At 43.1% G+C, this 17,159-nt stretch overlaps 2 protein-coding genes across 3 annotated transcripts; one reads left to right on the forward strand and one right to left on the reverse strand.

The window, feature by feature from the left end:
• Positions 1-173: 173 nt before the first annotated feature.
• On the forward strand, positions 174-14,263 carry slc25a40 (solute carrier family 25 member 40). Of its 2 annotated transcripts, none has more exons than XM_031787494.1 (11): positions 174-441; positions 555-668; positions 780-839; positions 935-1,041; positions 4,445-4,512; positions 5,035-5,159; positions 10,450-10,623; positions 11,519-11,628; positions 11,860-11,941; positions 12,065-12,145; positions 12,857-14,263. In XM_031787494.1, the coding sequence occupies exons 2-11, from the start codon at positions 560-562 to the stop codon at positions 12,976-12,978; spliced, it is 1,038 nt and encodes a 345-aa protein (XP_031643354.1). In that variant the 5' UTR covers positions 174-441; positions 555-559; the 3' UTR covers positions 12,979-14,263. The 2 variants fall into 2 exon arrangements, with proteins under 2 accessions (XP_031643354.1, XP_031643355.1); XM_031787495.1 differs by having other exon boundaries at positions 626-668.
• LOC109883212 (E3 ubiquitin-protein ligase TRIM39-like) lies at positions 14,253-17,135 on the reverse strand. Its single transcript, XM_031787493.1, has 6 exons — positions 16,572-17,135; positions 16,213-16,311; positions 15,595-15,825; positions 15,451-15,473; positions 15,189-15,307; positions 14,253-15,015 (listed from the first exon to the last, which is right to left on the reverse strand). Exons 1-6 carry the CDS (start codon positions 16,968-16,970, stop codon positions 14,447-14,449), a joined length of 1,440 nt encoding a protein of 479 aa, XP_031643353.1. The 5' UTR covers positions 16,971-17,135; the 3' UTR covers positions 14,253-14,446.
• Positions 17,136-17,159: the final 24 nt, after the last annotated feature.

Below are 17,159 nucleotides of genomic sequence, written 5' to 3' on the forward strand. Positions count from 1 at the left end.
AAGTAAAAATGTATCAAGCAAGTAACTGATTACTTTATCCTTAACGAATCATTAATTGAGAAATTGGAATTTGTCATATTTATAGATATTTAGTTAGTTAGCTAGTGTAGCTGTAACTATGTGCTGGATCTCCTTGTGCCAAGAATGTGCTCTGCTGAAAGTCTAAATATTTTTACAAATGTAATGTGGGTGAACTTGCCATTCTTATTTCACTTTGTCTAGTTGAATGAAGCCATGTATTGTGCAATTGCCCCATGAAGCACATGTACGCAGACACGAGCTATAAGAACGGGACATCACATTTAAAATGGGCTTGCTTTGGATTCCGTCACTGACAAAGAGCAAGATTAACGTTACTTGTCCACTGTGGAAGAGTAGCTAGATAAATAAGTTAGCTAGCTTCTAGTTCCTGCAATATAGCTAGCAAGAAGCTTCTCTAAGGTAAGCATAATGATTACAAATTGTCACTGGCCAGAATTCAACAATCATTTAATGGTCAATTAAATGTTCATAACAACAACTGAATCAAATGTTGTTTTGAATATCTTTCTTAGGCACGATGAGTGGTAATTCTGGTAAAAATCCTGTGCCCGTCGACACCAATGGCATTACTCCATTTCAACAGATGTTGGCTTCCTGCTCAGGGGCTCTCCTGACGTCATTGTTTGGTGAGCATTGGAACCCTCCCCTATACACACATACACTGACTATATATATATATATATATATATAACTGACTATATTATATTTAAACTGGTTGTACAACTGTCTTTTTTCAGTCACACCTCTGGATGTTGTCAAGATCAGACTCCAGGCTCAGAAAAGTCCTTTTCCCAAAGGTAATAAGACAATAATCAATGTAACCTACCATTCCTCTGTCCTCTCTCTAAACCACAGTGCTCAATCCATTATGTATGTCTTCATTGTTTGCCAGGGAAATGCTTTGTGTACTGCAATGGCCTGATGGACCATACCTGTGTGTGTACGAACGGCAACTCCAAGGCCTGGTACAAGGCCCCCGGCCACTTCAACGGCACTCTGGTAAACATCTCTAACACCTCTACCCAACTCCCAACCCCCATCTAGTTATGCAAGGATTGGGTTGGTGTGTATCGTGTGCAATGTGATGAAAATTCTGTCTAGCCTATCAGAGGGTAACATTGAGATATTGCTCATTCCTTACAGATTTGCACAAGTGGCCAAGGGTCAGAGGCTATGGGCGGGATGGGACTAGGGCTGTTACGGTGACCGTATTACTGCCACACGGGCGGTCATGAGTCATGATGGCAGTCAAATTCCACATGACCATTTAGCCACAGTAATTAGGCTTCTCCAAGCTCTGATGCTGCTGATGGTCATTAGTAGCCTAACAAACTTGCTAACTGCCTGGTACTCAGCACTCTATTGTCCCTCTAAGCACTCTGACATCAATGCAAATGTAATAGAAAATCTAATCAAACACATCATGAGAGTCCATGAGCTCATGTTGTGCAACCTTTGTATAGGCTATGTAATCATGTGAGAAAACAGAGTGATGGCCTCTTTTAAAAAGATAAGGATCCCATCAGATTTCTATTGACCAGGCCTACTATATTTATTTCTCAACTTTCCTAATATTAAGCACATTATCTTTACAACAGGAGTACAGCCTACCAGGCTGGCATGATAATGATCCATGGGAAAAGCGTCCTCCATTTGCTATTTAAGTGCATGATGTCTTTTTCCCCCCCTAGTTTCGAAACAGGTGCATGATAATTGTCCATTCTAAATCAAAACAAATTTCACACATATATTATTTAGTTGTAAAGACAAGATTAAATCAAGAATAGTCTGATGGGTGACAATATTAGCATATCACTTGTGAAGGATGCCCAGCGTAAGGCAACAAACAGCACATGCCTTTTTTTTGCGACTTTTTCAAATCATAGTCACACACCTCATGTAGCCTAGCCCATAGGCCTATATGTTTTGATAAGGTTTGTATCACAACTAAAGTGGCCAAATAACTTCTTAAAATTAAGCACATTAATCCACGTTACAATGGGTGTAGAGCCTAACTGGCATACACATGCAGTGTGTTAGTTTCACGTTTGGGGAAGATCATTTTCACCATAAAAAGGCACCTTTATAATAAAATCATTATATGCATAATTGCATTTGCGGTCACTTTTGAGAATGGTGTTTTCCCACTAATGGAACAGTCGCGTTTCTAGCCTACTGCCGTGTGCACATTGCTGCGCATATAATGTGAAGAAATAGCCTAATAGTTTATTAAAATGTTAAGCAAAACGTTTTGATCTGTTGCATCAGCCTCATCATTTAAAAACATTTTTTTGTATGCTAGTGGTTGTGAGTGAGAGGTGCTTCGGAGCACACAGCCAGGAGAAGGGAATTATAATTATTATATTCAGCCCAAGGGCACCACGGCCATTGGCCGCAAAAGGCATGGATTTTATTTAGGGGGCATTACTGCCACACAAAGGGGATGCCACCGGGAAATTTGAGGCATTATCAAGTGCTTGTCGAATTGTGATTGAGAGACGGATTAAGTGTATACAGCCTGCACTGTACAGTCTTCAACGAACAAAGCACAGCTCATGTCTTTCATGCAACTTTTTCCTAATCATCATCAGTTACTTCTTGCAGCCTTAGAATGTATTAAAAAGCTAAACATATAGCCCAATGTTTGAATCACAACTACATAAATAACTCTAAATTAAGCAAATAGGATGACCTGTGTCTTTGTTAACCGCTCAACACAGAATAGCAGCATGTGTTCACTCCCTCAATTCGTTTGGAGAAAATATCCTTTCTATTTTATTCAGCTATGTTCTTTATACTCTAAAATAATGCCACGGAATTCGATGCAAATCTTGTCAGTGGTGTACAGTGGCAAGAAAAAGTATGTGAACCCTTAAGAATGATCATAACAACAGACAAACACACTCTTCTTAAACTAATAACACACACATTATTGTATGTTTCTTGTCTATATTAAATACATCATTTAAACATTCACAGTGTAGGTTGGAAAAAGTATGTGAACCGTAGGCTAATGACTTCTCCAAAAGCTAATAGGAGTCAGCTAACCTGGAGTACAATCATTGAGACAAGTTTGGAAATGTTGGTTAGAGCTGCCCTGCCCAATAAAAACACTCCAAAAATTTGAGTTTGCTATTCACAAGAAGCATTGCCTGATGTGAACCATGCCTCGGACAAAAGAGATCTCAGAAGACCCAAGAGTAAGAGTTGTTGACTTGCATAAGCTGGAAAGGGTTACAAAAGTATCTCTAAAAGCCTTGATGTGCATCTGTCCACTGCTGAAGAAGCCACTGCTGCCCAAAAAAACCCATTGCTGCACATCTGAAGTTTTCAAACGGGCATCTGGATGTTCCACAGCGCTACTGGCAAAATATTCTGTGGACAGTTGAAACTAAAGTTGAGTTGTTTGGAAGGAAGGAACACACAACAATATGTGTGGAGAAAAAAAGGCACAGCACACCAACATCAAAACCTCAACTGTTAAGTATGGTGGAGGGAGCGTCACGGTTTGGAGCTGCTTTGCTGCCTCAGGGCCTGGACAGCTTGCTATCATCGACGGAAAAAGGAATTCCCAAGTTTATCAAGACATTTTGCAGGAGAATGTAAGGCTATCTGTCAACAATTGAAGCTCAACAGAAGTTGGGTGATGTAACAGGACAACGACCCAAAACAGAGAAGTAATACGCCTTCTGGAGTGGCCCAGTCAGAGTCCTGACCTCAACCCGATTTAGATGCTGTGGCATAACCTCAATAGAGTGGTTCACACCATACATCCCAAAATATTGCTGAACTGAAACAGTTTTATAAAGAGGAATGGTCCAAAATTTCTCCTGACCAGTGCAGGAGTGCAGGTCTGATCTGCAACTACAGAAAATGTTTGGTTGAGGTTATTGCTGCCAAAGGAGGGTCAACAGTTATTAAATCCAAAGGTTCACATACTTTCCCCAACCTGCACTGTGAATGTTTACACGGTGTGTTCAATAAAGACATGAAAATGTATAATTGTTTGCGTGTTATTAGTTTTAAGCAGACTGTTTGTCTATTGTTGTGACTTAGATGAAGATCACATTTGATGACCAATTTATGCAGAAGTCCAGGTAACTCCAAAGGGTTCACATACTTTTTATTGCCACTGTATAATGGTTCGGACACACCAATAGCATTTGCCTGCCGAGAGAGAGTACTTAGCTCCTCTGAACAGAGTGCCGGCTGTAGTTTGCGAACCGTGAGTGAACCGATTTTACATGTAGAATCGCACAAAAGTGTCGTCAGTCAGACATCAACAGTGTGCTGAATGAACGGTAGACGAACGGGAGATCCACATTCAGTACAACCCTCAAGCATTTATAATGTACATGTACATCAGTATCATGCATTAATTATTTTGACCCTCTCTCTGCAGGATGCCTTTATTAAGATAGTCCGCAGGGAAGGTATCAAGTCGTTATGGAGCGGCCTTCCTCCAACCCTGTGAGTCTGAAGTCTGCCGTTACTCTGCCTCATTACTAATTCACACTGCTTACTTGCCTTCAGCACTGATTTATGGTCAGCTGTGTCTTGAGTGGCTGGTCCGCTGTGATTCAGCAAACTCATAGTCTATTGATAATTCAGTTGTTTACGATTGTTTCCCATTGTTCTGCTCATTTGTATCGAGCAGTACGGGTGGGACACTGTGATTTTGTAGACTCAGGGTTTATCGATATTTGATTTGTTAATGTTTTATTTTAAATCTCTCAGTCCTGGATTTGTGTCTGAGCGGTGTGGTAACTGCTGAGTCATGGGCTGTTGATTAATTTGAGAACATTTTATTTGTACCTTTTGCTTGTACCCATCTGATTTGTGTCTGATACAGTAAAAGCTGATTCATTTTATTCGTTGTTTATGGATATTTCATCTGTTGATGTTGGTATCTTGTTTGTAAATGCCTGATTTCAATGAGTCAGGGTTCTTGAGGAAACATTAGATTAGCATCTCTGTTAATGCTTCTTGCAGTATCATGGCGGTCCCGGCGACAGTGATCTACTTCACGTGTTACGACCAACTGCGTGCTGCCCTGAGGGTCAGGATGGGGTCACACGCTGAGGAGGCGCCTCTACTAGCAGGCGCCCTCGCCAGAGGTGAGCTGACCTCTGACCTCACAGGTCACTGGTGATGTATACTTGAGAGCGATAAATAGTGATAGAGTGATTAACATTGTTTTGTCTATCCACTAGAAAGACCTTAGTAACCCAACTGCTGCTTCCTATCCTAGACTATGGTGACATCATCTATCAAAACACAACCAAGACCTTACTTTGCGAATTAGATGTAATTTATAACTATCTTTGCAGATTCTTGGATGCCATTATAAGACATCATTTAACAATGTCTGAATCACAAAACTAGCTGTCACTCCCAAACAGAAGACCACTGCATTGGTACCAGTTCCTTTTTAAATGTATCAACTTAAAGTTCCCTGTATATATTAAGGAACACCTAACTTCACAAAACTCGCACTACTTTAGACAACGGCAGTAATTCCAAAAGGGGTTTGGAGTAAATCAAATCAAATTTATTTATATAGCCCTTCGTACATCAGCTGATATCTCAAAGTGCTGTACAGAAACCCAGCCTAAAACCCCAAACAGCAAGCAATGCAGGTGTAGAAGCATGGTGGCTAGGAACCCCCCCCCTAGAAAGGCCAAAACCTAGGAAGAAACCTAGAGAGGAACCAGGCTATGTGGGGTGGCCAGTCCTCTTCTGGCTGTACCTGGTGGAGATTATAACAGAACATGGCCAAGATGTTCAAATGTTCATAAATGACCAGCATGATCAAATAATAATAATCACAAGCAGAACAGTTGAAACTGGAGCAGCAGCATGGCCAGGTGGACTGGGGACAGCAAGGAGTCATCATGTCAGGTAGTCCTGAGGCATGGTCCTAGGGCTCAGGTCCTCCGAGAATTAAAGAGAGCATACTTAAATTCACACAGGACACCGGATAGGACAGGAAAAGTACTCCAGATATAACAAACTGACCCTAGCCCCCCGACACATAAACTACTGCAGCATAAATACTGGAGGCTGAGACAGGAGGGGTCAGGAGACACTGTGGCCCCATCCGATGGCACCCCCGGACAGGGCCAAACAGGAAGGATATAACTCCACCCACTTTGCCAAAGCACAGCCCCCACACCACTAGAGGGATATCTTCAACCACCAACTTACCATCCTGAGACAAGGCCGAGTATAGCCCACAAAGATCTCCGCCACGGCACAACCCAAGGGGGGGCGCCAACCCAGACAGGAAGATCACATCAGTGACTCAACCCACTCAAGTGATGCACCCCTCCTAGGAACGGTATGAAAGAGCCCTAGTAAGCCAGTGACTCAGCCCCTGTAATAGGGTTAGAGGCAGAGAATCCCAGTGGAAAGAGGGGAACCGGCCAGGCAGAGACAGCAAGGACGGTTCGTTGCTCCAGAGCCTTTCTGTTCACCTTCACACTCCTGGGCCAGACTACACTCAATCATATGACCCACTGAAGAGATGAGTCTTCAGTAAAGACTTAAAGGTTGAGACCGAGTTTGCTTCTCTCACATGGGTGGGCAGACCATTCCATAAAAATGGAGCTCTATAGGAGCTGCCACCAGCTGTTTGCTTAGAAATTCTAGGGACAATTAAGAGGCCTGCGTCTTGTGACCGTAGCGTACGTGTAGGTATGTACGGCAGGACCAAATCAGAGAGATAGGTAGGAGCAAGCCCATGTAATGCTTTGTAGGTTGGCAGTAAAACCTTGAAATCAGCCCTTGCCTTGGCAGGAAGCCAGATCTAAGAGTAAGATCTTTCAGATACGGTACAAAGGCCTGAGTGACTGGAATCATTTACCTACAGAAACCAGGACATTGTAATCACACAGTTCATTTACGAAACCCTTTTTCAACTGTTAAGAACAAACTGTTTGTGTTTTTAACTAATAGAAACATCACCATGTGAGGATATTTGTAAATATGTATGTATACTCTATATTATAGGTACTTAGTTGTATTAGTTGTTGTAGCAGTAGTTTTTATTAGTTATAAGCCTATTCGTAGTTGTACAACTATTTTTTTATGCTGTTAATGTAATTATATTTTATTATCATTATAATTATTTAATTGTTATTATTATTAGACAGTAGTTGCCATATTCTTCTTCTTACTAAGTACTTTAATAAAATAAAATATACTATATATATATATATATATATATATATATATATATATATATATATATATATATATATATATATATACACCTGTATATGTTGGGACACTCTTGAAAACGAGATGGTGCATCTCAAGAGATTTCATCCTGCAAAATTTCAAATAAATGTGGAAACTACAGACACCTTATTTTCAATCAAATCAAATCCAATGTTATTTGTCACATGCGCCGAATACAACAGGTGTAGAACTTACAGTGAAATGCTGACTTACAAGCCCCTAACCAACAATGCAGTTTAAAGAACAAGACTTTTAAGTGTCAAGTTATTAAAAAGTAAAATAACAATAGCGAGACTATATACAGGGGGTACCGGTACAGAGTCAATGTGCGGGGGTACAGGTTAGTGACTATGCTTAAAGTGACTATGCTTAAATAATACAGGGGGTACCGGTACAGAGTCAATGTGCGGGGGTACAGGTTAGTGACTATGCTTAAAGTGACTATGCTTAAATAATACAGGGGGTACCGGTACAGAGTCAATGTGCGGGGGTACAGGTTAGTGACTATGCTTAAAGTGACTATGCTTAAATAATACAGGGAGTACCGGTACAGAGTCAATGTGCGAGGGTACAGGTTAGTGACTATGCTTAAAGTGACTATGCTTAAATAATACAGGGGGTACCGGTACAGAGTCAATGTGCGGGGGTACAGGTTAGTGACTATGCTTAAAAGTGACTATGCTTAAATAATACAGGGGGTACCGGTACAGAGTCAATGTGCGGGGGTACAGGTTAGTGACTATGCTTAAAGTGACTATGCTTAAATAATAACAGAGAGTAGCAGCGGCATAAAAGGGGGGGGGGGGTGGAATGCAAATAGTCTGGGTAGCCATTTGATTAGATGTTCAAGAGTCTTATGGCTTGGGGGTAGATCCTGTTTAGAAGCCTCTTGGACCTAGACTTGGCGCTCCGGTACGGCTTGCCGTGCAGTAGCAGAGAGAAAAGTCTATGACTAGGGTGGCTGGAATCTTTGACAATTTTTAGGGCCTTCCTCTGACACCGCCTGGTATAGAGGTCCTGGATGGCAGGAAGCTTGGCCCCAGTGATGTATTGGGCCGTACACACTACCCTCTGTAGTGCCTTGCGGTCGGAGGCCGAGCAGTTGCCATACATGGCAGTGATGCAACCAGTCAGGATGTTCTCGATGGTGCAGCTGTAGAACCTTTTGAGGATCTGAGGACCCATGCCAAATATTTTCAGTCTCCTGAGGGGGAATAGATTTTGTTGTGCCCTTTTTCATGACTGTCTTGGTGTGCTTGGACCATGTTAGTTTGTTGGTGATGTGGACACCAAGGAACTTGAAGGTCTCTACCTGCTCCACTACAGCCCCGTCGATGAGAATGGGGGTGTGCTCGGGCCTCCTTTTCCTGAAGTCCACAATCATCTCCTTAGTCTTGATCACGTTGAGGGAGAGGTTGTTGTCCTGGCACCACGCGGCCAGGTCTCTGACCTCCTCCTTATAGGCTGTCTCGTCAATGTCGGTGATCAGGCCTACCACTGTTGTGTCATTGGTAAACTTAATGATGGTGTTGGAATCGTGCCTGGCCGTGCAGTCATGAGTGAACAGGAGGGGACTGAGCACACACCCCTGAGTGTTGAGGATCAACGTGGCGGATATGTTGTTACCTACCTTTACCACCTGGGGGGTAAAGTCAAGAAGTCAAGGATCCAGTTGCAGAGCGAGGTGTTTAGTCCCAGGGGCCTTAGCTTATTGATGAACTTTGAGGGCATTATGGTGAACAGCATTCTCACATAGGTGTTCCTTTGGTCCAGGTGGGAAAGGGCAGTGTGGAGTGCAATAGAGATTACATCATCTGTGGATCTGTTAGGGCGGTATGCAAATTGGAATGGGTCTAGTGTTTCCGGCATGATGGTGTTGATGTGAGCCATGACCAGCCGTTCAAGCACTTCATGGCTACAGATGTGAGTGCTATGTGTCGGTAGTAATTTAGGCAGGTTACCTTAGTGTTATTGGGCACAGGGACTATGCTGGTCTGCTTAAAGCATGTTGGTATTACAGACTCAGACAGGGAGAGGTTGAAGATGTCAGTGAAGACACTTGCCAGTTGGTCAGCGCATGCTCACAGTACATGTTCTGGTAATCCGTCTGACCTTGTGAATGTTGACCCGTTTAACGGTTTTGCTCACATTGGCTGTGGAGTCGCCCGGAACAGCTGGTGCTCTCATGCATGTTTCAGTGTTATTTGCCTCGAAGCGAGCATGGAAGTAGTTTAGCTCGTCTGGTAGATTAGTTAAAACGGATTTAAGTAAGTTTCCCTGCGTTAAAGTCCCTGGCCACTAGGAGCGCCGCCTCTGGATGAGCGTTTTCCTGTTTGCTTATTGCGTAATACAGCTCATTGAGTGCGGTCTTAGTGCCAGCATTGGTTTGTTGTGGTATGTAGACAGCTATGAAAAATACAGATGAAAACTCTCTAGGTAGATAGTGTGGTCGACAGCTTATCATTAGATACTCTACCTCAGGTGAGCAAAACCTCGAGACTTCCTTAGATATCGTGGACCAGCTGTTGTTTACAAATATGCATAGTCCGCCACCCTTTGTCTTACCAGATGCCGCTGTTCTATGCTGCCGATACAGCATATAACCAGCCAGCTGTATGTTGATCATGTCGTTATTCAGCCACGACTCCGTGAAGCATAAGATATTACAGTTTTTAATGTCCCGTTGGTAGTTTAATCTTCCTCGTAGGTCGTCGATTTTATTTTCCAATGATTGCACGTTAGCTAGTAGAAAGGAAGGCCTACGAATTCTCAGAAGGCAGCCCGACCTTCGCCCTCTTCACGCAAATTACGGGGATTTGGGCCTGTTCCCGGGAAAGCATTATGTCCTTCACGTCAGGCTTGTCGGGCTCGTTAAAGGAAAAAAGAGCGCCTGCCAGTTGGTGGTGAGCAATCTGATGTTCAGAAGTTATTTTCGGTCTTAAGAGACGGAAGCAGCAACATTATATACAAAATTATATACAAAATACGTAAAAAAAAAATATGGTACAAACAACACAAAAAACAGTTGGTTAGGAGTACGTAAAACATCCTTTTCATGTGAGAAAGAAATGTATGTGTTTAACTGCTCTGCTTAACTGCTCTTTCTGTGTGGAGTGCTTATAAGTGTTTTCTCTCTCTCTCTTTCTCTGTCTCTCTGTGAGTCAGTGGGCTCTGTGACAGTGATCAGTCCGTTGGAGCTGATCCGTACTAAGATGCAGTCCCAGAGAAGTTCGTACAGGGAGCTGAGTGAGGTTATCCACTCTGCAGTACGCAACGAGGGCTGGCGGTCTCTCTGGAGGGGCTGGGGACCCACACTGCTTAGAGACGTGCCCTTCTCAGGTAGAAACAACACAATGTCTATAACTATATCTCTCTCAGGTAGAAATAACACAATGTCTAGCTCCATCTCTTTCAGGTAGAAATAACACAATGTCTATCTTTTATGAGAATTTTGTTATCAATGTTCATAAACTTCAATTAATCTACTCAGTCTGCAACCCAGAGTTTGTAAGATTCTGGTTGAATGAAACAGACAAGAGTCCCAGCTTACAAAAGTCAGTGTTTATAAACGAGAACGTTCTAACGTCAAAAATGTAAACCCAGTCTTTATAACACACACAAACACATTCAAATCTTAAGCTACGCCTTGTTTAGACAGTCTGTGTTTTTACACAGATACATTGTTGAATCTGCAACATGTTTCATAATTTTCTGCAAGCCAAACAGTTTCTCCCCTCCATGGGTGGAGACAATGTCCTGTAAGGAACACAGTAGTCCAACTTGTCTGTCGATAGCTCCTCTTATCATTTGTTTCCCACTTGCACCCTGCTTACATACTAAAAAGGAACAAAAGGTCCTTGTTCTAATTCTGACTAAAACTACACACATCATCAGATTATAGTTTTATGATTCTAATACATTTCATACAATTATATGGTTTCAGAGTTGAATTATTTAATCATTATCTTTAGACATATAAATGATTTTATCACTATCACTATCTCTCTCTGTTAGAAACAACACAATGTCTATCACTATATAACTATCTCAGGTATATAACACTCTATTTCTCCCTCTCACTTCTCTCGAGCTCCCTCTCTCCTTCTCTCTAGCTCCCTCCTCTCTCTCCTCTCCCCCTCCTTCTCTCAAGCCCCTGTTCTCTCTCCCTCTCCTTCTCTCTTGTCTCTTAGTGTTTGATAACAGGAGTTCCATGTTGTGTCTGTTTCCTCCTCAGCCATGTACTGGTATAACTATGAGAAGGGGAAGGCGTGGCTGTGTAAGCACAACAACGTCAGAGAGCCAACGTTTGCCATCACCTTCATATCCGGAGCGGTGTCTGGATCAGTGAGTATTCTAGCTGTCCTCTCAGCTCAACTCAAACTGTTCTGTCTAGTAGAGCACCTAGATATATTGAACATTGAATATCTGATATAGTTTGTTGTACCTTTCTAATGTAATTCTAGCTCTGTAACTCTTCTTCTGTGCTGACATGGTGTTATTCCATCTAATACTGCTAGAGGGCAGCATTGTCAAATATAAGTGTGATTTCTAACCCTTGTTTATGTCTTCCTCCAGATCGCTTCCATAGTAACTCTTCCCTTCGACGTCGTGAAGACCAGGAGGCAGGTGGAGATAGGGGAACTCCAGGCTATGAATTGTGGGTATAGAACTCCAGGCTGATCACCTGATTCATAGAATCATCCTTATGATCTTTAGTGATGTGTTGATGTGTAGTGATCCTGTACTACTAACCCAGCTATGTTGTCATGTGTCTCTGCAGTGTCGTCCAAGGCCTCCTCCTCCACTCTCAGTGTGATGACCAAGATTGTGGCTGAGAACGGAGTGGGTGGACTGTTTGTAGGTAGGTCAGGCTACAGGGATAGTTCACCCAAAACACACAGTTACCTCAGGTTAGTCTCCTAACTGGTGACCTACTTTCTCTCCTTATCCCTCTCCTCCACCCCTCTCTCTCCCCCGTCACTCCCTCTCCTCCACCCCTCTCTCTCTCCCCGCCACTCCCTCTCCTCCACCCCTCTCTCTCTCCCCGTCACTCCCTCTCCTCCACCCCTCTCTCTCTCCCCGCCACTCCCTCTCCTCCACCCCTCTCTCTCTCCCCACCACTCCCTCTCCTCCACCCCTCTCTCTCTCCCCGTCACGGCCTCTCCTCGACCCCTCTCTCTCCCCGTCACTCCCTCTCCTCCACCCCTCTCTCTCCCCCGTCACTCCCTCTCCTCCACCCCCCTCTCTCTCTCTCTCCCCCTCTCTCTCTCTCCCTCTCCTCCACCCCTCTCTCTCTCTCCCCGTCACTCCCTCTCCTCCACCCCTCTCTCTCTCCCCGTCACTCCCTCTCCTCCACCCCTCTCTCTCTCCCCGTCACTCTCACCTCCACCCCTCTATCCCCCTTTCACTCTCTCTCCTCCACCCCATCTCTCACCCTTTCACTCTCTCACCTCCACCCCTCTCTCTCCCCCTTTCACTCTCTCTCCTCCACCCCATCTCTCACCCTTTCACTCTCTCACTTCCACCCCTCTCTCTCCCCCCTTTCACTCCATCTCCTACTTTTCTCTTCTAGGTTTCCTTCCCAGGGTGATCAAGGTGGCCCCAGCCTGTGCCATTATGATCAGCTGTTATGAGTTTGGGAAAGCCTTCTTCCGCAAGCACAACCAGGAGAGGCTGCTGACCAGCACCACCTGACCTGACTAGGGCCTCTCACACACACAATCCACCACCATAGACAATACCAAGAACACAATCAGCCATCGCCAACAGTAGGTATTGGCTACCTCTACCTTTCCCAGGGTCCTTAGAGATTTTCAGGTGTAACTTTGCATGCCTGTGTCCTCCCAGCTGCTTAGACACTCCAACACTCCTCACTGTTATAAAGTGTTCAAGTGTGATCTGTCATGTGACTAGCTGGAAGTAGCTAATGTTGGCGTTTAGGACCCATGAACACCAGGACTTGATTCTGTTCCAAAGCAGGAAATAGTGGCAGAAAACAATATTGAAGACAAATATTTGTAGGTAAACAATATTATTCATATTTTATCTTCTATTTCTCAATCAAGGTATACTGCACTTAATCACCATACTAATTGTGACAAGAGAAAATAGTAAAAGTGCACAGATTGTATTTAAAATATATAGTTTTTTTTGCCAAATCATGAAGGTATTATCATTTTCATAACTATTATGCAAAAATAATTTGCATAATCTTTTTCCTATACACCCATGGTGAAATATCATGTTATGAAGTGCATTTAATTACACTGGCCTGTAGGTGGTATCAGAGACTTGTCTGTTACCAGAAACTGGGGGGGTCATATTGGACAAGTGTTTTATCCCATTACGTTAATTATTGAGGTATGGGGGTTGTGTGCACTGTGCCATCCGGGGTCTGACAGTAATAATAATCATTTGATGGATGCTTATATTTGTCCTGTTTCACACATGTACACGTGTGTATTATATCCATGTCTGAAATGGGGGAATGTGTTTTTTGGATATCCCGACTCCTCCTTAGACACCCTCGGAGAGTGGAGTCGGGGACAGTAGAGATGAGGGTCAAAGCTGTGGATGAGGCGGGATAACTTCTGGTTAGTAGTCTCTGTCCCGCAGAACCCCCTCTCATTCCCTGCCGCTTTCTCTATCTCAATTCATGACCCTAACTCTCACCTCATTCTCAACCCTATTGGAAGAGAAGGCCCAAGGTCCTTCAGGATACATGTTCTGTTCAGTGCCAGACTGCCAGTTTAAACCTGAAATTCAACTCTTCACTTGCACCTCTTCCAGAATCCCATATTCAATCCCCAGTCAGCCAGACATGGACTATGAACTGTGACAACCTGTACATGTTCTCAAAACATGTAGCAATGATATATATTTCTATTGTTTAATATATTCTACAATGATCACCTGCAGTGACACGTTTTCCAACTTTGTACAGAAATACATAGAGAATAAAAGGCACATTTGAATTGTTGAATCAATTGTTTTTATTAGATCAGCAAAGATTTGTGATTTGGTTCAATCCAGTAGTTTCTGTTGTTAACATGTAATAATTCATATGATAATACAATTCATAATTGAATCCTGTTGAACAAATCTAAATCACGGAGGTAGTGGTGGCTTCCGTTGCGTCAGCGAACCACAACAACTGATCACGTTAAAAGGAAGAAGGGCTAGCATGGGGAGGTATAATGTGCTGTTCCACTGTTACAGAGGCTTTCCCTGGTAAGATCCTAGCAGCGTAGAGATTACTGCCAATGTTGATGTATGGAAACAATCTCTCTGTAAAAGTGTGTGTGAACGTGTGTATGTGTGTGTTATTATCAAGGTCGTAAAAGGACAGTGTATCTCTGTTCCAGTCCAGCTGCACTCTGATCCGATGGGGTTTATTTTCCAGTGTCAGGACAGTCTGTGGCCCTTTTGGACAACGTGCCCAGTATTTATCATTATAATAGCCTACACGCCAGAGTCCAGTCTGTACCACTCCCTTCCTCTGGACAGACTTATAGACTACACCTACAAACCATACTGTATTGTCCCCGACATCTGTATCCCAACTGTGTGTCCCAGAGTCAAAGCCCTCAGAGCCCAGGACCATTCGATAGTTATCAAACCTCTCTGGGTTGTCAGGAAGCAGCTGTATCCCATCACTGAATCTCATACTGGTCAGATCATCAGACAGGATGAGACATGGATGGGCAGTGTTGGGGTCCAGAATCACAGGCGCTGAACAGAGAAAAACAGAGACATGTTTAAAACCAGAGATCCACTGTTTGTTTTAATTTACTGGGACATTATTGCCAGATGATCAGTGATATTCTTTTATCTGAAATTGGCTGAATGCAATTTAAAAATGTTTGTGAAGATATGAACATTGGTAAGAATACAATCAGACTCACTGTATTGAACAGACTTCAGCATCTTCTCCAAAACTCTGACCTGCAGGTTTCCCAGGTGCTTTGCCACATTGATCAGCGCTCCAGAAACAAGCTCTGGATCTGGGCTTGTGCACTGGGCTCTAGAAGAATATCCATGAGTTAGTGATACGGTGGGGTTGGGTTCAGAACCACAGGGAAGAGAGAGAAAAGAGGCCGATCACTTAGGGTCCAGATTCTTCACCCTTCACCTGAAGTGTTGCGGACAAATAGGCCATAGCCTTACCTTTTTAACGTGTCCTTGTAGTTCTGCAGGTGAACAAAAGAGCAAATCAATCAATAATACATGTAATCACTGAAATCAATCATCAGTTAATTAATAAATCTTTCCCATATAACCTCTAGACAGCACAGAAATATTGGTCCTTACCTGCAGGAATGAGATGTCATCAGATACCAGGTCCTTCTTTATGGCTCTCGTTGTGTCTAAAATGGCTGCTATCTCTCTGTTCATATCATCAATCATCTTCTTCATCCTCCGACTCTTCTCCTCCTCTTCCTCCCTCACGACAGCCATCCTGGCTGCCTCTTCATATCGTAGAAACTGGTGAAGTTTCTCGAAGTCCTCCTGAATCTGATTTTCTGTCTTCTGGGCCTGGCTCTGGAGACAGTGTGTCATCATCAGGCATTACACTATATTTCATATCAATCTGAAAGGTTTTTCAAAACATACTGTTCAAGAGGCTGTATGGAACATTCGTTGCTTATGGTTTACTTAAAATGTTGGCTTGAGTGTTGCCTCTATGGTTCATACACACATGATATAACAATCAACTTCTAGACTCATGAAACCACACAATCCTTAGTTTAAGGCTTTTGCTCATAGTCGTGGGAAGGTGTACCCATTTTTTTGTCCAATTATGTAATTTCTAGGTAATATTTTTGTACATTTAGGGGACCCCTTTTGGCTCAAGCCAAATGCTAAAAAAAATTATTCTGATACACTTTCGTATGCATATTGCATTGTAACATTACAAAGCAGTCTTACCTTAATAAGCTCTGCTGTTTCTTCAAAGCTTTGTTTGACTTGTTTAAATCCCTCCAGCTGCTCCTCTAAGGGCTTCAGGCCTGTCTCTAAGAGCTCTTCCTACAATTCATTTAGTTCATTTACTTGTGTGATTTTAATGATTGCACGCAAAATGGATGGATATGAGAACATCACATTCTGATCAAACAGAACAAGGCCTTAGAAAAATGTTGCTTTTCAAAGAGAACATCAAGGCTGTACAAGTACGACAGGGTAGCTGAATATGATAAGGACCTCTTCTGCCCTAGACATTTGCTAGGAGAGAATGATCCTGTTATAGTGAATGTACTGTGTATGTTAGTTGATATTTTGTATCGTACCTTGCGATCCAGAGCAGCCTCATCTACTGGGATACATTCATGTGTGTTATGTTTACTTGAACCCTCACACACCGAACAGATAGGCTCTTCATGCTCCAGACAGAACAGTGTGAGTTGCTTGCTATGCAGACTGCAGACATGTTTAGCTGAAACGTTCTCACCCGGCATACACAGGTTCTTCAGAGCAAGAGCCATCGAATCCTTATAGCATTTTATGCTGCACACTGGACATTCCCACGATTCCATCCATTTCCAGTAGGACTCCAGACAGGCTATACAGCAGCTATGGCCACAGGACAGGAGAACAGGTTCCTTGAGGGTTTCAGAGCACACAGGACAGGAGAGATCCTTCTCTGGGACAGACACCTGGGAGGCCATTTTCTCACTCCCTAATGGCATTTGGAGGTTACTTTCAATGTGAAAACTCACCCTGGTTTAGTCAGCAGCTTTCTTACCACAGTGTTGATGAATAGTTTTGCAGTTAGTTTGATTCCTGTGTTGCGTCTGTCTTACACATAGAAGATCTGGGAGATCTGTGTGTGAAGCCAGTAAAATGTGTGCATTGCCATGTAAACTGATCTGTGAGAC

The sequence above is a fragment of the Oncorhynchus kisutch genome, linkage group LG13, assembly GCF_002021735.2.
Source record: "Oncorhynchus kisutch isolate 150728-3 linkage group LG13, Okis_V2, whole genome shotgun sequence".
Taxonomy (NCBI): domain Eukaryota; kingdom Metazoa; phylum Chordata; class Actinopteri; order Salmoniformes; family Salmonidae; genus Oncorhynchus; species Oncorhynchus kisutch.

Bases quoted from the DNA above. Each gene is read 5' to 3' on its own strand.
- slc25a40 (XM_031787494.1), top strand. From the start codon at position 560: ATGAGTGGTAATTCTGGTAAAAATCCTGTGCCCGTCGACACCAATGGC. The intron at 840-934 runs GTAATAAGACAA...ATTGTTTGCCAG, and splicing joins GAAAAGTCCTTTTCCCAAAG to GGAAATGCTTTGTGTACTGC. The intron at 11,942-12,064 runs GTGGGTATAGAA...GTGTCTCTGCAG, and splicing joins GGAACTCCAGGCTATGAATT to TGTCGTCCAAGGCCTCCTCC.
- LOC109883212 (XM_031787493.1), bottom strand. From the start codon at position 16,970: ATGCCATTAGGGAGTGAGAAAATGGCCTCCCAGGTGTCTGTCCCAGAG. The intron at 15,308-15,450 runs GTAAGGCTATGG...ATATTCTTCTAG, and splicing joins TACAAGGACACGTTAAAAAG to AGCCCAGTGCACAAGCCCAG. The intron at 15,016-15,188 runs GTGAGTCTGATT...TTCTCTGTTCAG, and splicing joins GCTGAAGTCTGTTCAATACA to CGCCTGTGATTCTGGACCCC.